This window comes from Symphalangus syndactylus, chromosome 9 (assembly GCF_028878055.3).
Source record: "Symphalangus syndactylus isolate Jambi chromosome 9, NHGRI_mSymSyn1-v2.1_pri, whole genome shotgun sequence".
Taxonomy (NCBI): Eukaryota; Metazoa; Chordata; class Mammalia; order Primates; family Hylobatidae; genus Symphalangus; species Symphalangus syndactylus.
The window spans coordinates 76090556-76106565 of NC_072431.2; the positions used below are offsets into that span (position 1 = coordinate 76090556).

The 16010-nt window shown below is 37.2% G+C and overlaps 1 protein-coding gene across 6 annotated transcripts in view; it reads right to left on the bottom strand.

Annotated features, from left to right (window-relative positions):
• The window catches only part of VSTM2A (V-set and transmembrane domain containing 2A), a 29077-nt gene that overhangs the window by 6892 nt on the left and 6175 nt on the right, over positions 1–16010 (bottom strand). For 3 of the 6 annotated variants that reach the window (XM_055293122.2, XM_055293120.2, XM_055293124.2), the window contains exon 4: positions 14038–14374. In XM_055293122.2, the coding sequence (XP_055149097.1) occupies positions 14038–14374 (337 nt within the window). The other 3 variants (XM_055293123.2, XM_055293125.2, XM_055293119.2) reach the window with 3 other exon arrangements.

A 16010-nucleotide genomic window follows, 5' to 3' on the forward strand; every position in this document is an offset into this window, starting at 1 on the left:
CTTTTGTCTGCGAAGAAGGCCAGCTTATGAAGAACTGAGTGTCCATTACAGCTCTTCAAGTAGACGGGGCCCTTCAACATATTTCTCTTTTATTACAGGTGCCAGCTTCAGAAATGAAAATCGCTGTGTGAGAAAAACAGAGCCAGCATCTAATGCAATTTTTATTCAGGTTTGCACATACTAAATCACTGTTTAAGGGGAAAGGTCAAATAATAGAATGATTTTATCCCATAATTTTTTGAGAAGAATATCTTTTTATTAGAATGCTTACATGTCCGGTGCCAATTTCTTCCAGAAATCTGTTTTTTTAAAGGAAATGTGCTTCACTTTGACCTAATACATAAATTGCCTATTTAGTGTGCCCTGGAATGCTGGTAGCAGCTGTTTAAATTCCCTTTCTTGCTTTCCTCTAGTCAGCAAATTTACAGCTCTGTTCTAGTTATGAGGGCTCTTACTGTAGCTGAGGGAGAGTGCAGTTGCCCATGAAAGCAGGTCTACAGGACAGGGTGCACGGGTGCCACTCCATTCACCAGAGATGGTTCTCTCCTGTTGCTTAGAACCCTGCTCTGCAGCTGTCAGGCCTTTCTACCTCCTGCAGCTACTGAAGAGTGGATGCGTGCAAGCAACGCTGCCTTCCTCCTGCTGGGGACACAGCACATCTGAAAACAGCACATTTTCATGGTAGCACACCCATTCAAGCAAGAACTGATTTTGTGCAGATGGGATAATGGTTATGATAGAAGCTTCTAATAATTTTGAACACTTATGATTTCTTTACCTCTGGCTGTGATCCCAGGAGGTAACCATAATCATTTTACTGATAGGGAACTGAAGCTGAAGGGGATTATGTAACTTATTGGAGTTTATTCAACTAGTAGGTGGTACAGGTGAGACTCCAATACGGTTTCTGTTTGACTCTAGAGCTAAGATGGTACAAATATTTGCATCATAATTTCATCTGGCAATTCCTCATATCTGAAAACTTTATACTTTCCCAATTCTGCCTATTAAAAATATATAGAGATACGAATGGCTTTGGCAAAATGCAAAGGAGAACAATATAAATTGGTGGAAAAACAAACAGAAACCTTTCCGAGAATGAAATTCTAATACCACATATATTTAATGACTGCTTTAATGCATAAATAAGAATGATTTATAATTAGCAACACATCTACTGGTATATAGACAAATGTTGCTAAAATGCTTGAAACTATTTAGTCACAGAGTTTAAAACTGCTTTAATGCATAAATAAGAATGATTTATAATTAGCACTACATTTACTGGTATATAGACAAATGTTGCTAAAATGCTTGAAACTACTTAGTCACAGAGTTTAAAAATGCTTCCTGACTGTCTGCTTTCATTATTCGTTAGCATTCTCTTTATTAATCACGCATAGGTAGTTTTAATCCAGGATTTATTTGAATAATCACCAATTCCATATTAGGAATTCCACATGTGGCTTTGTTGCCCTGATCATGAATGGTGCTAAATTTGACTAAGGGTTTCAGAAAGTGTATTGAAGTTGGGGAATGCAACAGAAACAAATGGCATCCATGTGAACTGGCGTCCTTTCAGCGATCATGCACCCAGAGCCCTTCCCTGGCTCAGTGAGGACAGCTTGCCCTGAATTAGGAAGCCAACAGAAGTGCATCACAGCTAGTATTATTGACTACTAACTGGAAAGGGCAGAGAAAAGAATAACTCGTGAGTTGAGGAAACAGAGGTCAGTTTGGCTGAATATCTGAGAAATCACTAATCAGTTGGTGACATAAAGAATACCTCTCCTTATCCACGCCCTCTTTGAATGTTGCTATAGACCGCCATCACCAATACTGTCAGAGAAAAATTTCTCACCAAAGCAGGAAAAACAACTCATATTTTTAAAGAAATGGCAACTGAAGAACTCAGAGTGAAAAAAATAGAAGAAAAAGAAAGAAGGAAAGAAACATAGCTGCAAATATGTGATTTCATTTTCCACATATCTTCTTATGTAAATTGAAAAATAAAGATATAGCCATGATTTATAAATATAAAAACTAAAGGCTGGGAGTGGTGGCTCATGCCTGTAATCCCAGCACTTTGGGAGGCCAAGGCAGGCAGATCACGCGGTCGAGAGATCAAGACCATCCTGGCCAACATGGTGAAACCCTGTTTCTACTAAAAATATAAAAATTAGCTGGGCGTGGTGGTGCATGCCTGTAATCCCAGGTACTTGGGAGGCTGACACAGAGAATTGTTTGAACCCAGGAGGTGGAGCTTGCAGTGAGCCGAGATCATGCCACTGCACTCCAGCCTGGGTGACAGAGTGAGACTCTGTCTCAAAAACAAACAACAAACAAAAAACTAAAAAACTAATTTTTATGGTTCATTAATGTCTGACTTTGAGGAAGGAATTATTGGAGGACCTAATGTCAATAGGACCTACAAAAGCATAAATTATATGGCTTCAGAAAACACACCTGTTTTAACACAAGGAAAATGTCTTAAGATTTTACCCATATATTTTCCAAGTTAGAGCCAGTGGCCTTACCCTTTTCCTTAATTTAGCTATTTCAAGTTTTCTTAATTAGAATGCTTTATTAATTATCTTCATTAGTAGAAGTTATCTTCTTAGCTATCAGCATTAAGTAACTAGAAATATTTGAAGCAAGATTTTTAAAATTCACATCTCATTTATCAAGATATTCAAATAAAAGGACAGAAGTAAGCTATTGCCTGGAATTCATTCATCAAACTTCCCAGACATAATCTGTCATTAAATATAATTTTAAATAAATTAATATTATCATCACGAATATGTAATGAAAGATGGTCCAAGGGCTGTTTTTTAATCTTTTCTGACCATTGCTACATAGGCAGTCTGGGGTTGTTTTCTTAAACGTTCACCAAATTACATTAAACTTCATGTATATTCTTAGCAGTGGTATTATCCTCCGAAGTGTTTTGCACTATACATAAACCAAAACGTAATTTTCTATCCCTAAATATTTAACTCTAAGTACATGCTAAACACAATGCTAGGTGCTGCAATAACACCCGAAGTTCAAGACACAATTCCTATCATCACAACCCTTACAATACTTTCAAATAGTATAGAGTGAGGTTTTAAGTTCTAAAGTTTTTTTTTCTATTTAGTGGTTGTGATTCTACTGCTTAATCCCTAAATGTAGGATTTTTCAAATTAACTATTTACAATGCTAGAAGTTAGAAAATTGCCTTCATAGCATATGAATTTGTTTAATCAGAAAAACTAAAGATAAAAGATTATATATATGGCTGAAGAACAGGCTCCTCAGGGTGTGTCTGTAACAGAAGCCATCAAAATGAAGCAAGAAAAACATTGATCTCATAACAGAGCCCTTCACTACACAGTGCTTCATACCTTTACATTTTAAAATTTGAAGTATTTCACTGCATTATTTAACTTCATTAAAATGTTTGTCTGTGAAGATAATAAAATTGCTTAGTTTCATCTTTAAAATTTTCTCTACAGCTTCATATTTGTCAACTTCATGGAATAAGAAATCACAACTCCTAGATTTTACTATTTGCTTTAATTCAAGCACTGTTTCACCTATATCAGGTATGTTTTATACCTATAGGATTCTGAATTCATGCAAAAATGCTCTCTCAGAGTCTGTTGTGAAGCAGTTGCATTAAGGAAAACATAATTTTCATTTATAAATCTTCCTGTGTCCGATTTCCCTTGATACTCCCAATGACAATGCATTGCTCCTCACTTTGATCTCCCTTGTAAATTGGGGGTTGTATGAGTCATCTCATTGACAGGAAAAATGATTGCATGATATTTTATTTACTTGTATGTGTTTATTTAATCAATATGAATTCATCAAGATCACACCTATTTGCTTAGAAAAACAAGACTAACTTGATGGTCAGATTCTCCACCTAGCCTCCAGGAAATAAGATATAATAAAATACAAAGTTCCTAATTTCAATGCTACTAGCAATTTCTGAGTACCGACCATTTTCACAACAGTACTTCAGGTACATACATGTACATGTGTAGATATTTTTAAGATTTTGTCATGAACTCTATAATTATACACCATTATTTTACTTTGCTTCTCTTTATTTGTTGAAATATTTTATGTGTTTGCTAATTTATTTTCTCTCTCATGAGACAACTGTTTACCGTTTTTTAATTGGAAAAAATTTAAATTTTCTTTTTCTGCTTATAATAAAGTAATATATTATCATTGTACAAATGTTATAAACAAGCAAAAAATAAAAAATTAAAAATCATAACTTACATTGACTGCTGTACACTTTCTTTTTTTCTTTTATTTTTCTATGCACATGGCTCAGACTGATTTAAAGTTTTGTATCCTATGTTTTTTCATGTGATGTTACGTACTGAATCCTTTCTAATGTCTCTAAACATTCTTTGAGAATATGATTCTAGAAGCTGCTTAATGTTCACTGTACGCTTTAACACATCCACTAGGTAACTTTCCTTTTGGTTATCTGTGTATTTCCAGGTGTATGAAAAACTCCATGGTAAGTATTGCAATTCATGACTCGCTATGATATCCTTGGAATTTCCTCTCAGAAGTATAATTTCAGGGACATATGGGCTGCACAATCTAAAGCCTTGTGGCTAATCTTCCCTGACAAATTTTCCTTCACAAGGGAAGTACTGATTCACCATGCCAGTGGCAATGTAGCAGAATGTCTGATTCACTGTAACCTTTATGATGCTTGTTGATTTAGAAAACTTTTGCCAAGATTGTATCTGTCAATTTTTTTTTTTTAATGACAAGGGGTTTTGACTGGGACTGCATCAAATCTATAAATGCTTCTGAAAAACCTGACATATTTGCAATTCTGAGATGGGCCATCCAAAAACATAGCATTGTAACTCATTTATTCAAACCTAAACTCTCTCAATGAAGTGTTTTAGTGGTCTTCATATTCATACTACTTATTTGCAACCATACTTTTTAAAAAAAAGATTATATATTTTATATCTTTTACTTGTTGCTACTTTGAGAATTCAGTATTATTCCTAAAATATTTTCTATTTTGGTATTGGAGTTATGTAGAAGGTTGACCTAAGTTTATACTTTTATCTTAATTTTATTATATGATCACTTTTATTATCTCTATTAGGATTGATTAGGAGTGATTAGGAGTGAGTTACATAATCATAGCATCTGTAAATATTGACATTTATTATTTTCGTAAGTATTAGACACAAATATTTCCTTGTTTGATGCTCTACTTTTTAGTTACATATTTAGTTAAATAAAATTTTAAAGTTATAGCAAAATATTTTCACTTGCAAATTATTTTGTAACTTTTAACCTTCAAAGCCACAAGTATCTTATTTTATGCTAATCTTCCTATATTTGATTTTTCTTTTCTGCTTAGTTCTTTAACTGGCATTCATTTGGAGATATATTGTAAACTGTCATATGTCTCCTTTTGGCATTATTAATTAAATAAATCTTTTTTTAATTGTTACATTTTTAAATTCATTAGATATTATCTTGTATAATTTTAGAGCTTTCCAGGCTTGTTTTTATTTTCTTTAATCTCTATTCATATTTCTGTTTCTTTATTGTCCTCTTAAATAATAGTTATTTTGTAGCATATTTTCCTATCTGGTAGGTAAAGAGGTAGAGAACTAGGCATTGCTGAGCTCACTCACATGCTAGGTTTACTCTCCTAGATTTTTAAAATCCATTATCTCATTCAATGCTAAAAATGACCCTTGGGAGGTAAGTATTACCATATCAGTTTTATACATAAGACTTTAAGGTTCAGAGAGATTTTGTGGGCAGCTCACCCAAAGTAACAAGCTGGTAGACAGCAAATCTAGGAATCAAATCTATATCTACCTGGTACCATAAACTATGAAATTTTCATTATTAATTTATATTCCTATTTAATTTTTGTCTCTTTTTAAGGCTTTACATAATATTCTAACTTGTTTATATTTTCAAATGTATTGCTAATTACTTTGTGATTTTAAAAACTCAGAAAATTTTTTTTGAAAGCTTGAATTTAATTAAGATGAACACCAGTTTGTATAATTATGGCTTTAGAATATCTGTTATTTATTCAGGTTGCAGTTTAAATTCTTAAAAATCCTTTGGAATTTTATCATGTTTTACAATAAAGATCTAGTTACAACCTTGGGCAAGACAGCTGGTGGCTAATATGTTGTGCTTATTTAGAGGAAAATTTATCATCAATTAATGGCATTGTGACAGAAGAAAAAAAAGCACGCTCTGAAATTATAAATCATAAAACATAAGCCAGAAATGGAAACCTAGTCTTCCTTCCTTAACCCATCACTTCCACACAACCAGCAAGGAAGATATTTGCCTAGAAGAACCAGGTGGTAAAGACCATTAACTCTAATCATTTCATTGCTGATAATTGTATGTAAGCATATGCAATAATAGTCATATTATTACAGCAACTAGTCACCATTCATTCAGGGATTATTAAGTGCCAATCTTCATATGTACATCATTTCCTTTAATTGTCAAAACCCTGTGAGGATTATCGTATAGTTCTCATTTAAGAAATGAGGAAACAGACCGGGCACAGTGGCTCACATCTGCAATCCCAGTGCTTTGGGAGGCCAAAGAGGGTGGATGACTTGAGGTCAGGAGTTTGAGACCAGCCTGGCCAACATGGTGAAATCCCATCTCTACTAAAAATACAAAAATTAGCCAGGCGTGGTGGTGCACACCTGTAATCCAAGCTACTCAAGAGGCTGAGGCAGGAGAATTGCTTGAACCCGGGAGGTGGAGGCTGTAGTGAGCCAGGATCACACCACTGCACTCTAGCCTGGGTGACAGACAGAGCAAAACTCCATCTCAAAACAACAACAGTAACAACAAAAAAAAAAAAAAAGAAAGAAAGAAATGAGGAAACAGACATATAGCGCTGTGAGTGATGGAGCTGAGATGTGAAGCAGCCTTCCTCTTTAACCGCTGTGCACTAGTGCCTCTACCAATGAGTAGGCAGAGCCAGAGGCAGAAGGTCTGAGGAGTGTGTCCCTGCTCATTTACGCCCTTTCGCTGCTCAGATGAAGGCACTGGTTCAGCCTATCAGTGGCAGAAGTGGTCCTTGGAAGAAGGAGCTCTTGACCTTTCTTGATCTTTTAGGGTGTGTGTTATTGTGACCAACAGAGTGAAGCCTTTCTAGCAAGTTCTCAACACTTTGGCCATCTAGCCAGGAAGCTGCTCCTCTGGTGGCTTTCTGAAGTGGCAGAATCATGGAATCACTTGAGACAAGAACTTAGAACACTGGCAAATTCCGTTTCATGTCTCCTTAATTACAGAGGAACTAGTAGTCACAAGCAAGCCTTCGTGTGGCCAGTTATGAATGGAAAAGCCCATCCAACCTTGATATTATAGGCCCAAATAGTTCTGAACTTCAATGAGAAAAATTAAATATGGTTTGCAGAATTTAACCAGCATAGACTCTTAATCTACATAATTCTGGTTCAAATATAGCCCTAGCAGATTCCTTGGTCTGTATTATCCAAATCATTCCCTTGTATCTATTTTTCGTCTTATTCATAGACCCTTGATTTACGTAGCTGCCATTTATATGATAGAATTACAATGATCAAATTAATGTAACCTGTGTAAGCAGCCAAGTTGGATCATTTAAACAAATATCAGCAGTAAGGGCTGAATTATATGACTGACTCTACCTCAAAGCAGTGCACCATTTACTCACATATTAAATGAGACAAGCACTCTCCCTGCAAAGACCCTTAGTCCCTCATCTCCCTCCTCCCGACGGCTTTGACATCCCCTGTTAAGATCAATCCTGCTGAAAGTGGCCACTCTGGGTTCCTGGCAGCTGTTGCAGCAGCTGCCTCTTAACAGTCAGGTTCACATCACGGTGAACACACAATAATTGTATTTCATAGTTCAGAGAATCAGCATTCCTGCTGAGCTACTACAGACTCCACATGTGGAGACACAAGTACCACCTTCACCGCAGCCAGTTTCCTTACAAATACCAGCTGTTGATCACAGGAGTGAACAGCTTCATAAAAGTCCATCCCAACACTGGAAACAGTAAGAGCAACAGAACACAGCCTCTAAAAAAAGTATTTTGTAGCATGACACAGATACACATACAGATATATGTCTCATAGTAAATGATAAGAAGAAAATTTTTTTACCCCGAAAAACTTCAAAAAGCTAATGATTCTTTTAACTTTTGGAACATAGCATACTTATTTCTGGTTCTACACTCAGAGATGCTGATTCAGTAGGCACTGGGTGGAGTCCTGGAATATGAATTTTTAATAAGCTCCCTGATGAGTCTGGCATAGGTAGGCTGCACAACTCACTTTGAGAAACACTGTTTGGGAGTCTTGATCAGTTCTAGAGTAGTGGCAAAATTATCTAATTATGAAAACATAATTATACAAACAAATAAGAACATGAGCCCCACTTTTTCAGGGCACATAGAGGAATTGCAAAAACAAGCTATAATATTTGCAGCCAAGAAGTTATAGTTAGGGTGATCAACTGTCCTAGTTTGCTTAAAACTAAGAGGTTTTCCAGAATGTGTGACTTTGAGCACCAAAGGTTCAACAATACAAGGCACAGTGAGGGCTTCAAAGTAAGTATAAACACATTGCTGAGAACTTGATGAGTGACCAATTCTGACTGAGAGAAAAGGAGAAAGCTTTAACAAAGGAGTTTGCATTTTTGTAGGAACTCAGCAAATAGGGAAAGACTCATACAAAGGAAACAGCATTTGCAAAGTCATAGAGGTAACAAAACATCTGAAAACATTCAGGCAATACCAAATGGAAAGACTGAATGAGATTAGGAACTCAGAAGAAACAAGGCTGGAGTTAGACTACAAAAACTAATGTTGGCACTTTGAAAATAATAATCATTTCACACATGCTCTGTTGTGATACGTCCCCTGTATTAGAGTAAAAACAAGAAATTCTTATTGGAATAGATTGGATTAGATGAGGAAAGTGAAGAGGGCCTGTGTTGACAATGAAACCAGTATTGGTTAGAACAGAAAAGATGCAGTTTCTCAAGGATGTTTTAGGGAGACAATTACTAGGACAATTCAGTGTGGCAGCTGACAGAAGAGATGAGAACATTTTCAAGGCTTCCTCAAGACCAATGACTGTGATGAATGCTATTAAAAGAGTTTGGGATCATAGGAGGAAGAACATTTCTTTTTGGTGAGAAAGCTAAGATAAATTCAGTCTTGAATATTTGAGTTTTAGATGTCTGATCTGGGTATCTATCATGAAACAAACCGCACTACAACCTAGTGCCTTAAAATGACAGGAGATCATCATCTGTCTCTGTTCTGCATGTTGTCTGTACTTAGCTGGGCAGTGTTTGCTTGGGCTCCCTCATGCTGCAATGACAGCCACTGGAGCTGTGGCTGGAGGAAGGCTGGAGTGACTGGATGCCCAAGGCTGCTTCCAGGCTCGCACACCAAAGGTCTTGGCTGGGCTTCACTCAGTAAGGTGTGTGCACTGCTTCCACAGTGGCTGGCTTCCAGGAGGGCTCAGCAGGTGCTGCCAGCCCCTGTAAAGGATAGGTCTAGAATTGGCACAGCTCACTTCTTCACACTTTATTGGGCACAGTGGTCACAGGCCAGCCTATGCTCAGGGGAAGGAAAATAGACTTCAATGGGTGGGATGGAGACAAGTGTGCAAACACCCTTACTCTGCCACAGTTCTTGCAGGATATATATGTAGATGCTTTGGGGACAAGAGTGAACATGAGTCTGGATCTACAGAAATGAGTCAGAAGTACAAAGGTGACTGGAACAATTTTCTAAGAAAAATTAGCAGTCAAAACCGTGGAAGTGGATGAGAAGATCAGGGAGTTGACAATGGGAAAATAACTACATTTAAGAGAGGAATTTAGTCAGGGAGGAGGCCAATAAAGGAGAGAGGAGAATGCTAGGAGCCAGTAAATAGGGGACCAGCCTGCAAAGAGAAGAGAGGTAAGAGTGTCAGGAAGGAGTGATCGAGGGAGAAAGGCTGCCTAGAGACTGGGAAGGACGAGATGTGAGAGGGTGGGGAATTGGAAGCAGGAGACACCAGTGACTTGCATGACAGCTTTGGGAGTGCAAGCGACCTGGGCAATTTACCTGGAGGAGCCAGCACGCAGCTCTGCACACCAGGAGTTGATCCATGGCCAGGTTGGGGAAGATGAGCAGGAAGCTGCTTCACAGTTGTGTGTGACGTTGGGAAGGTGGGAAGGGGGTCAGTAGAAAAAAGTGAAGACAGAGAGAAGAAAGGAAGGATTAGTAGAGGTGGTCTGTGGAGATGTTTGACTTCTGGAAGGATTGGAGACACTGGATGAGACAGGAAGAAACAAGTAGAGAATGGCTTAGTATATTGAGGTATTTGGGGGCATGATGGAGGGGCATTGAGTCCTGTGTTCTCTGCGAAGAGGGACCTAAACCACTCCATCCTGGTCAAGATCCTGGGACTTCCAGTCAGTTGTGCTTGGTGCCACCCTCCTCTCCGAAAAGTCTTTCTTCTCCATATTTGCTTGTATGAACTCTCCCTATCCTCCAAGTCCCTTCTTCCAGGTTGCCCTCCCTGACTCCTCCAGCAAGAAGCAGGGATTCACCTTCTCAGAACTTCTATAGAACATTTCTTCTGCTTCTAACTCTATGTATTGCTTTCCTGGTAACATCATATTTATTGGCATCTTCTCTTGATAAGCTTCTTGCAAATAGAGCCAAAAAAAGTGGGCAGAGGGGAGGGGGTTTGATATGATCTAAGTTGGTCATGGTACACAAAACTGGAGAGTGTTCAGAACAATTGAAGACGACAAACTTCAAAGGGATTGCAAAAACCAAGTTTTGTTTATCTGCTTGCCTAACCGTTTTGCTTCATTATTTTGTTTTAATTGCTGATTACAAAATGGAGGTAGAATTCAAATAATTTTACAAGTGAAGGATTCACAAAGATAAAAAAGAATTTTAAGTGGGAGGGGAAAGTCACGTGCTCAAAAACTTTTGGAAAATATCTGAAAAAGGTATGGGACTAGCCATATTAAATAACAGTTAGCTTTATCTTGTGATAGGTAGATGGTCATAGACTATCTTTTCCATCTTCTTCTATTCATGTAAATCTCTGCTCTAGAAAAACTGGTTAAATTAATTGTATGAAAATTTGAAGATTTCATATAGAATTATTTTCAGCTAATATGTTTTCCTTCATAAAAACAGAAATTCTTTGAAAGAAAAATAGTATCAATTAAGAGGTGAGTGTTTCAGTTTAAATAATTTAGTCAACTAAGTCAAAGATTATGATGAAAATAAAGGGCCAAACAGGCCAGCTTTTTGTGACAGAGATGACAGTGTCCCATATACCATAGATGAAGGATGCCTCTTTGTATCAAACAATAAAAGATAAAAGGCTAGTACAATATAGCTATTGGCTTCCAAAAGCAAGATTTTGATTTTTGTGCTTTCACCACATCTTGCCTTTCATAGAATAAAGAAATAAAGATGGATGATAAATGGATTGTATAAATATTTTGTTTTCTTGCAAACTAAAATACAAACTCCTTGAGGAGAAGAAGTGTGTCTTCCTTGTTTGTGTCCCTGTGCCTGGTATGTGAGTTCCTGGGAGGGATGGAAGGTGAATAAATGAATGAATAAATGAAGCATGGGTATTGAAATAAGCTTTATTTGAATATAATCTGAAAATTGTAAGGTAAAAATCATAAATCAGGATGTGGGTATTACAGTGAATATAATATATAAATATCCACCCCGGATACTGAATCATATAGAATAATTGTGCAAGTACAGGAACTTACACATAAGTAAAGTGAGTGGCTGGACTGCCCAGCTTCTGAAACAGAAATTAAAAAATGTCGATAGAAATATATAAAAATATTATCCAGTATTCACTGGTTGGAAATATTGAAATTAAATATTTTGAGATATTTCAGGTTACTCTTTGATATAAGGAGATATGTTTAGTGAGCAGGACTTTTAATGAATATAGACTTCATGAGTCACTTTTTTCTCTCCTTCTACCTTTAACTCTAGAAAAAGCAATTTTGAATCTAACAGCAAGGCTGGCAATGAGGTGCAAAAAGAGCAGTACTTTTTATTTGATAATTGTTAGAAGAGATCTAGAGTTTATCATTTAGCACTAATCACAGGGCTGAGATATTAAAATAAAATAAATAGATATTTTGAGATTGCATTATTAAACCGCAAAAGCTAAGAAAATATTCTAGAAATAGATAAAGCATTTCTTTCTACCCTTGGAATTCTTCACTTGGAATAGGTAATCTGTTTGATTTTATTCTGCTGAACAGATTGATGACATCTAACTTGGAACAGTCTATGTAGGATAATATTAATAATTTCACTTCCACGATTTGGAGTTCTTGCTAATTAGACTGTAAATTGTCTGCTTAGGCTACTCTGTAATCTTGCCGGTAGTGTCTAACTTCTTTTTTGATAATGTGAAGAAAGAGGGGAAAATCACTCCAAAGACATTAAATCTTCCTCAAATAATAGTCACAAAGTTGTAACCATCATTTGGTTACCATTCCAATTTAGCATATACCTGTGTGTTTAGTGTGTATGGATACACACATGTATGTTCCAGCTACATTAGTTTGTCCTTTAATTTGGGAAACAGAAAAGATGATAAAGAAAAAATTAGACAAATCCACACACATTGGGCTTCAGAGAGGCTAAGCCATCTATTCATCAGACTGACATAAATTGCAATGACCAAGGCATGCCAGGAGAGTTGCTCATCTACATTATAAGGCAGGGCAAACTCAGAGAACTCTAATCCAAGTGCCCTACAAATCTGCAAATCACATCCATTAGGAAGTAATGCATTAAGAAAAAACCTATTTTGGCATACAGTATTTTAAAAACATTTAAAAGTATTGTTCACAAGCAAGGCCTTTAAAATACATACCTATATGTATTTCTACATGTATATATATATTTGATATATATAAAGTCTATATTTGATTAGGATGATTTCCGAGATATGTGTGTGTGTGTGTGTGTGTGCGCGTATATTCAGGACAATATGAGATGAGATCTCAGAAATCATCCTGGTGAAGTAATCAGACTTTTTAATTTAATGGCTGAAGAGACCTTAAATATTAGCAATATAATTTTCCATTACTGACGGTAGCATCAGTACTTCTTTAGGGAAAAACCTAAAGAAGGATAAAGTCCGTATGTTTGTGCTCCCTTCATCCCATGTCATGTGTTTGAGGAAATCGGGATGGCCGTGGGGTTGTGCAGGGTACTGCTCATTCCACGAAGCCTTTATCCCACATCAAGGTTAAAACTTCCACACGTTTCCATTGGCTGAATGACTGCATACATTAATGCCATTCAGAACAGCTTTAACTTGCACAGTAGCCTTCAGAATCCTGTGACTAAGCTTCCAAATTGGCCTGGAAGGCACATTCGCAGAGGAGTTGCCATATCTCTAAACCACTTAATGTCTTCAATCCCCCCTCCGTCCTTCCATTATCATCATCACAGGCAGCTGAGGTTTCTCCTTCAAAATCAAAAGCCCTTGGAGAATAGTCCTGCTTAGAGCTATGGGTCGCTGAAAATGCATGATATGGCATGTCTCTCTCATTTACATTTTGATTAAGTGAAAGCCTCTTAATTTGGGTCATTATTGATACATAAATCTGTAGAGAAAATGAACATGCATTTGTAATGTAACCAACATTACATGATTTATTGTTCTTATAATGTGTAAATACAGAAGGGATAAAAGCCAGAGTCCAGCTCTCAGATGCCCTGGAAATGAAGCACCACTAGGGGACTGACGGGGCGCACCCACATGCTTTGAGCTCTGAGTGAATCGGTGCAGGCTCGGCGCTCACCTCTCATAATCACTTGCACTGAACTAGGTCTCCGATTTTAAAAACCACCATTCATAAATCTGTCTACTCTATACGACTGACCTTTCTGTGGAAGGTTTGTGAGTGGTAAAATAAAAGGCTCGAAATGGGTTTCCATACCTGATTGTGGACTTTGTTTGGGGATTTTGGCTACCGCTTGAGGGCTGGAGGTGGAGTGCGTTGGTTGGTTGGCAGAGCCATGGATGCTGCTGGGGACGGCTGCGGAGACGTTCTTGCGGGGCTTCATATCCTGCAGCCACATGGGCGAGGCTTCGAAGGCCTGCATTCTGCGGGCATGGCTGTTGGCATTGACTTTCAGATAGGCCTGGGCCTTGTGTTCCTGAAGCTCCCCGTAGTTGGCATCAGTCACCCTGCACTCGTATAAGCCTTCATCCTTTTTCCTCACTTTGGAAATCTGAAGCTTGTGGGAGATGTCATTGCCTTGGACTTTCACTGTCTGAAAAATTGCAGGTAAAAAAAAAAATAAAGTGTTACATCAAATGATTTTGTTCCCATTTTTTACCCTGAGCTTGCTAATATTGGAAAGCTGAAGGGTCTTAATGGTCCCATAGCCATAGTGAAGGAGCTTTTTATTTCCTTAATGTCACATCTGAAGGCCTTGGCTATCCTATTCCACCAACCACTGCACTTGCAGACTCGGGGGGATAATTAGTTCAATGCAGCCAGTGCCAGATTCTGTCAGCCACGTGCCCCCCATTGTCTACATGCCAGTAGCAGCTCCGTCATTTTTCCATCATGGGATTGGCCTCTGCCTGCTTAACTCAGTTCAATGAAGCACAAACCAATAAGGCCAACTGTATAGGTGAAACAATCTCTTTTCTTCCCTGTGGGCTATAAACTAACCCCCTCAACTCTGAGACGTCACAAAAATATTTTGTTGGTCACGAGTTTGAGTGAGAATGCACTTGTATCCCCACACTGGGATGACTACTAAAGGTGCTATTAATGAACGTGGATATTAATATTTTTCTTCTTAAATTTCAGATGCAGTCTTGCCTCTAGTCATGGGGTGGCATGGCTTGGGGTACAGCTTCATTATCACCTGAAGTCTTGTTGCTCAAAGTATGTATCCCATGCCATTATAGGGACTTTATGCTACAGGGACTTGGGATGCCATCGATAAAACACTGGCTTGATTTTCAAAATTGAAATTGGCTTTCTTATTTCTTCTAATAAGTTTTATTCCAGATTAATAGCAAGATCTTATATCTGATAGATATATTAGATATATGATTTTATATTATATATCCTATATTATATATATAAGCATCTTTATCAGAACAGTTAGGTTTAATACACAATCATATGTTCTTCATAACAGAGACAATGATAGGGTTCATAAGACATTTGGGATTCAAGAATTTGGTTGATTTTGAAGATACAGAAAAGAAATGAAGGAGGCCAAAAGTTATTTTTTCTGCTAATGGCCACTACACTTTCAAACGGCCATAAATTACTAGGAAAACCTGAGAAGCACTCATCTGTTTTTACATATAGAGGTATATATACAAATAATTTCCAACATTTGAACCCTATGGGTTTATGTGTATATAAAATTACATATAAATATACTAATACTATAAAAATGGAAATGAATACTTCCACATTTATTCTGGGTTAAATCTCCTAACAAAGTTTGAGGTAGCTAGAGTATTTATATTATTATCCCATTTTATAGTTGAGTAAACTGAGGCTTGGGGTGTTTGGGTCAGTGATTTTCAACACTGAGTGTACATTAGAATCACCTGGGGTGCTATTAAAAATACTGGCATGTGGAGTAATGCAGAAATATTAAGTCTGCATCTGTAGAGGGTGGAGTTTATATCAGTATTTTATGACAACTCTCCTGGGAATTCAAAGTTAATAACTATTGGTTGAGAACATATGTTCAAGGTCACACAGTGGGTAAACAGGGAACAAACTACTTTCTGCCTCAGTTTGTGTCTAAAACTCTCTTCTACTCATTAACTTTTATGCATTATTGGCATAGGTAATACTGTCAACAGTTGTGTGTGTAATCATGTTTCTCAATGTATGCATCAGGGGTCAGGATGTATGAGACTATTTTTGTT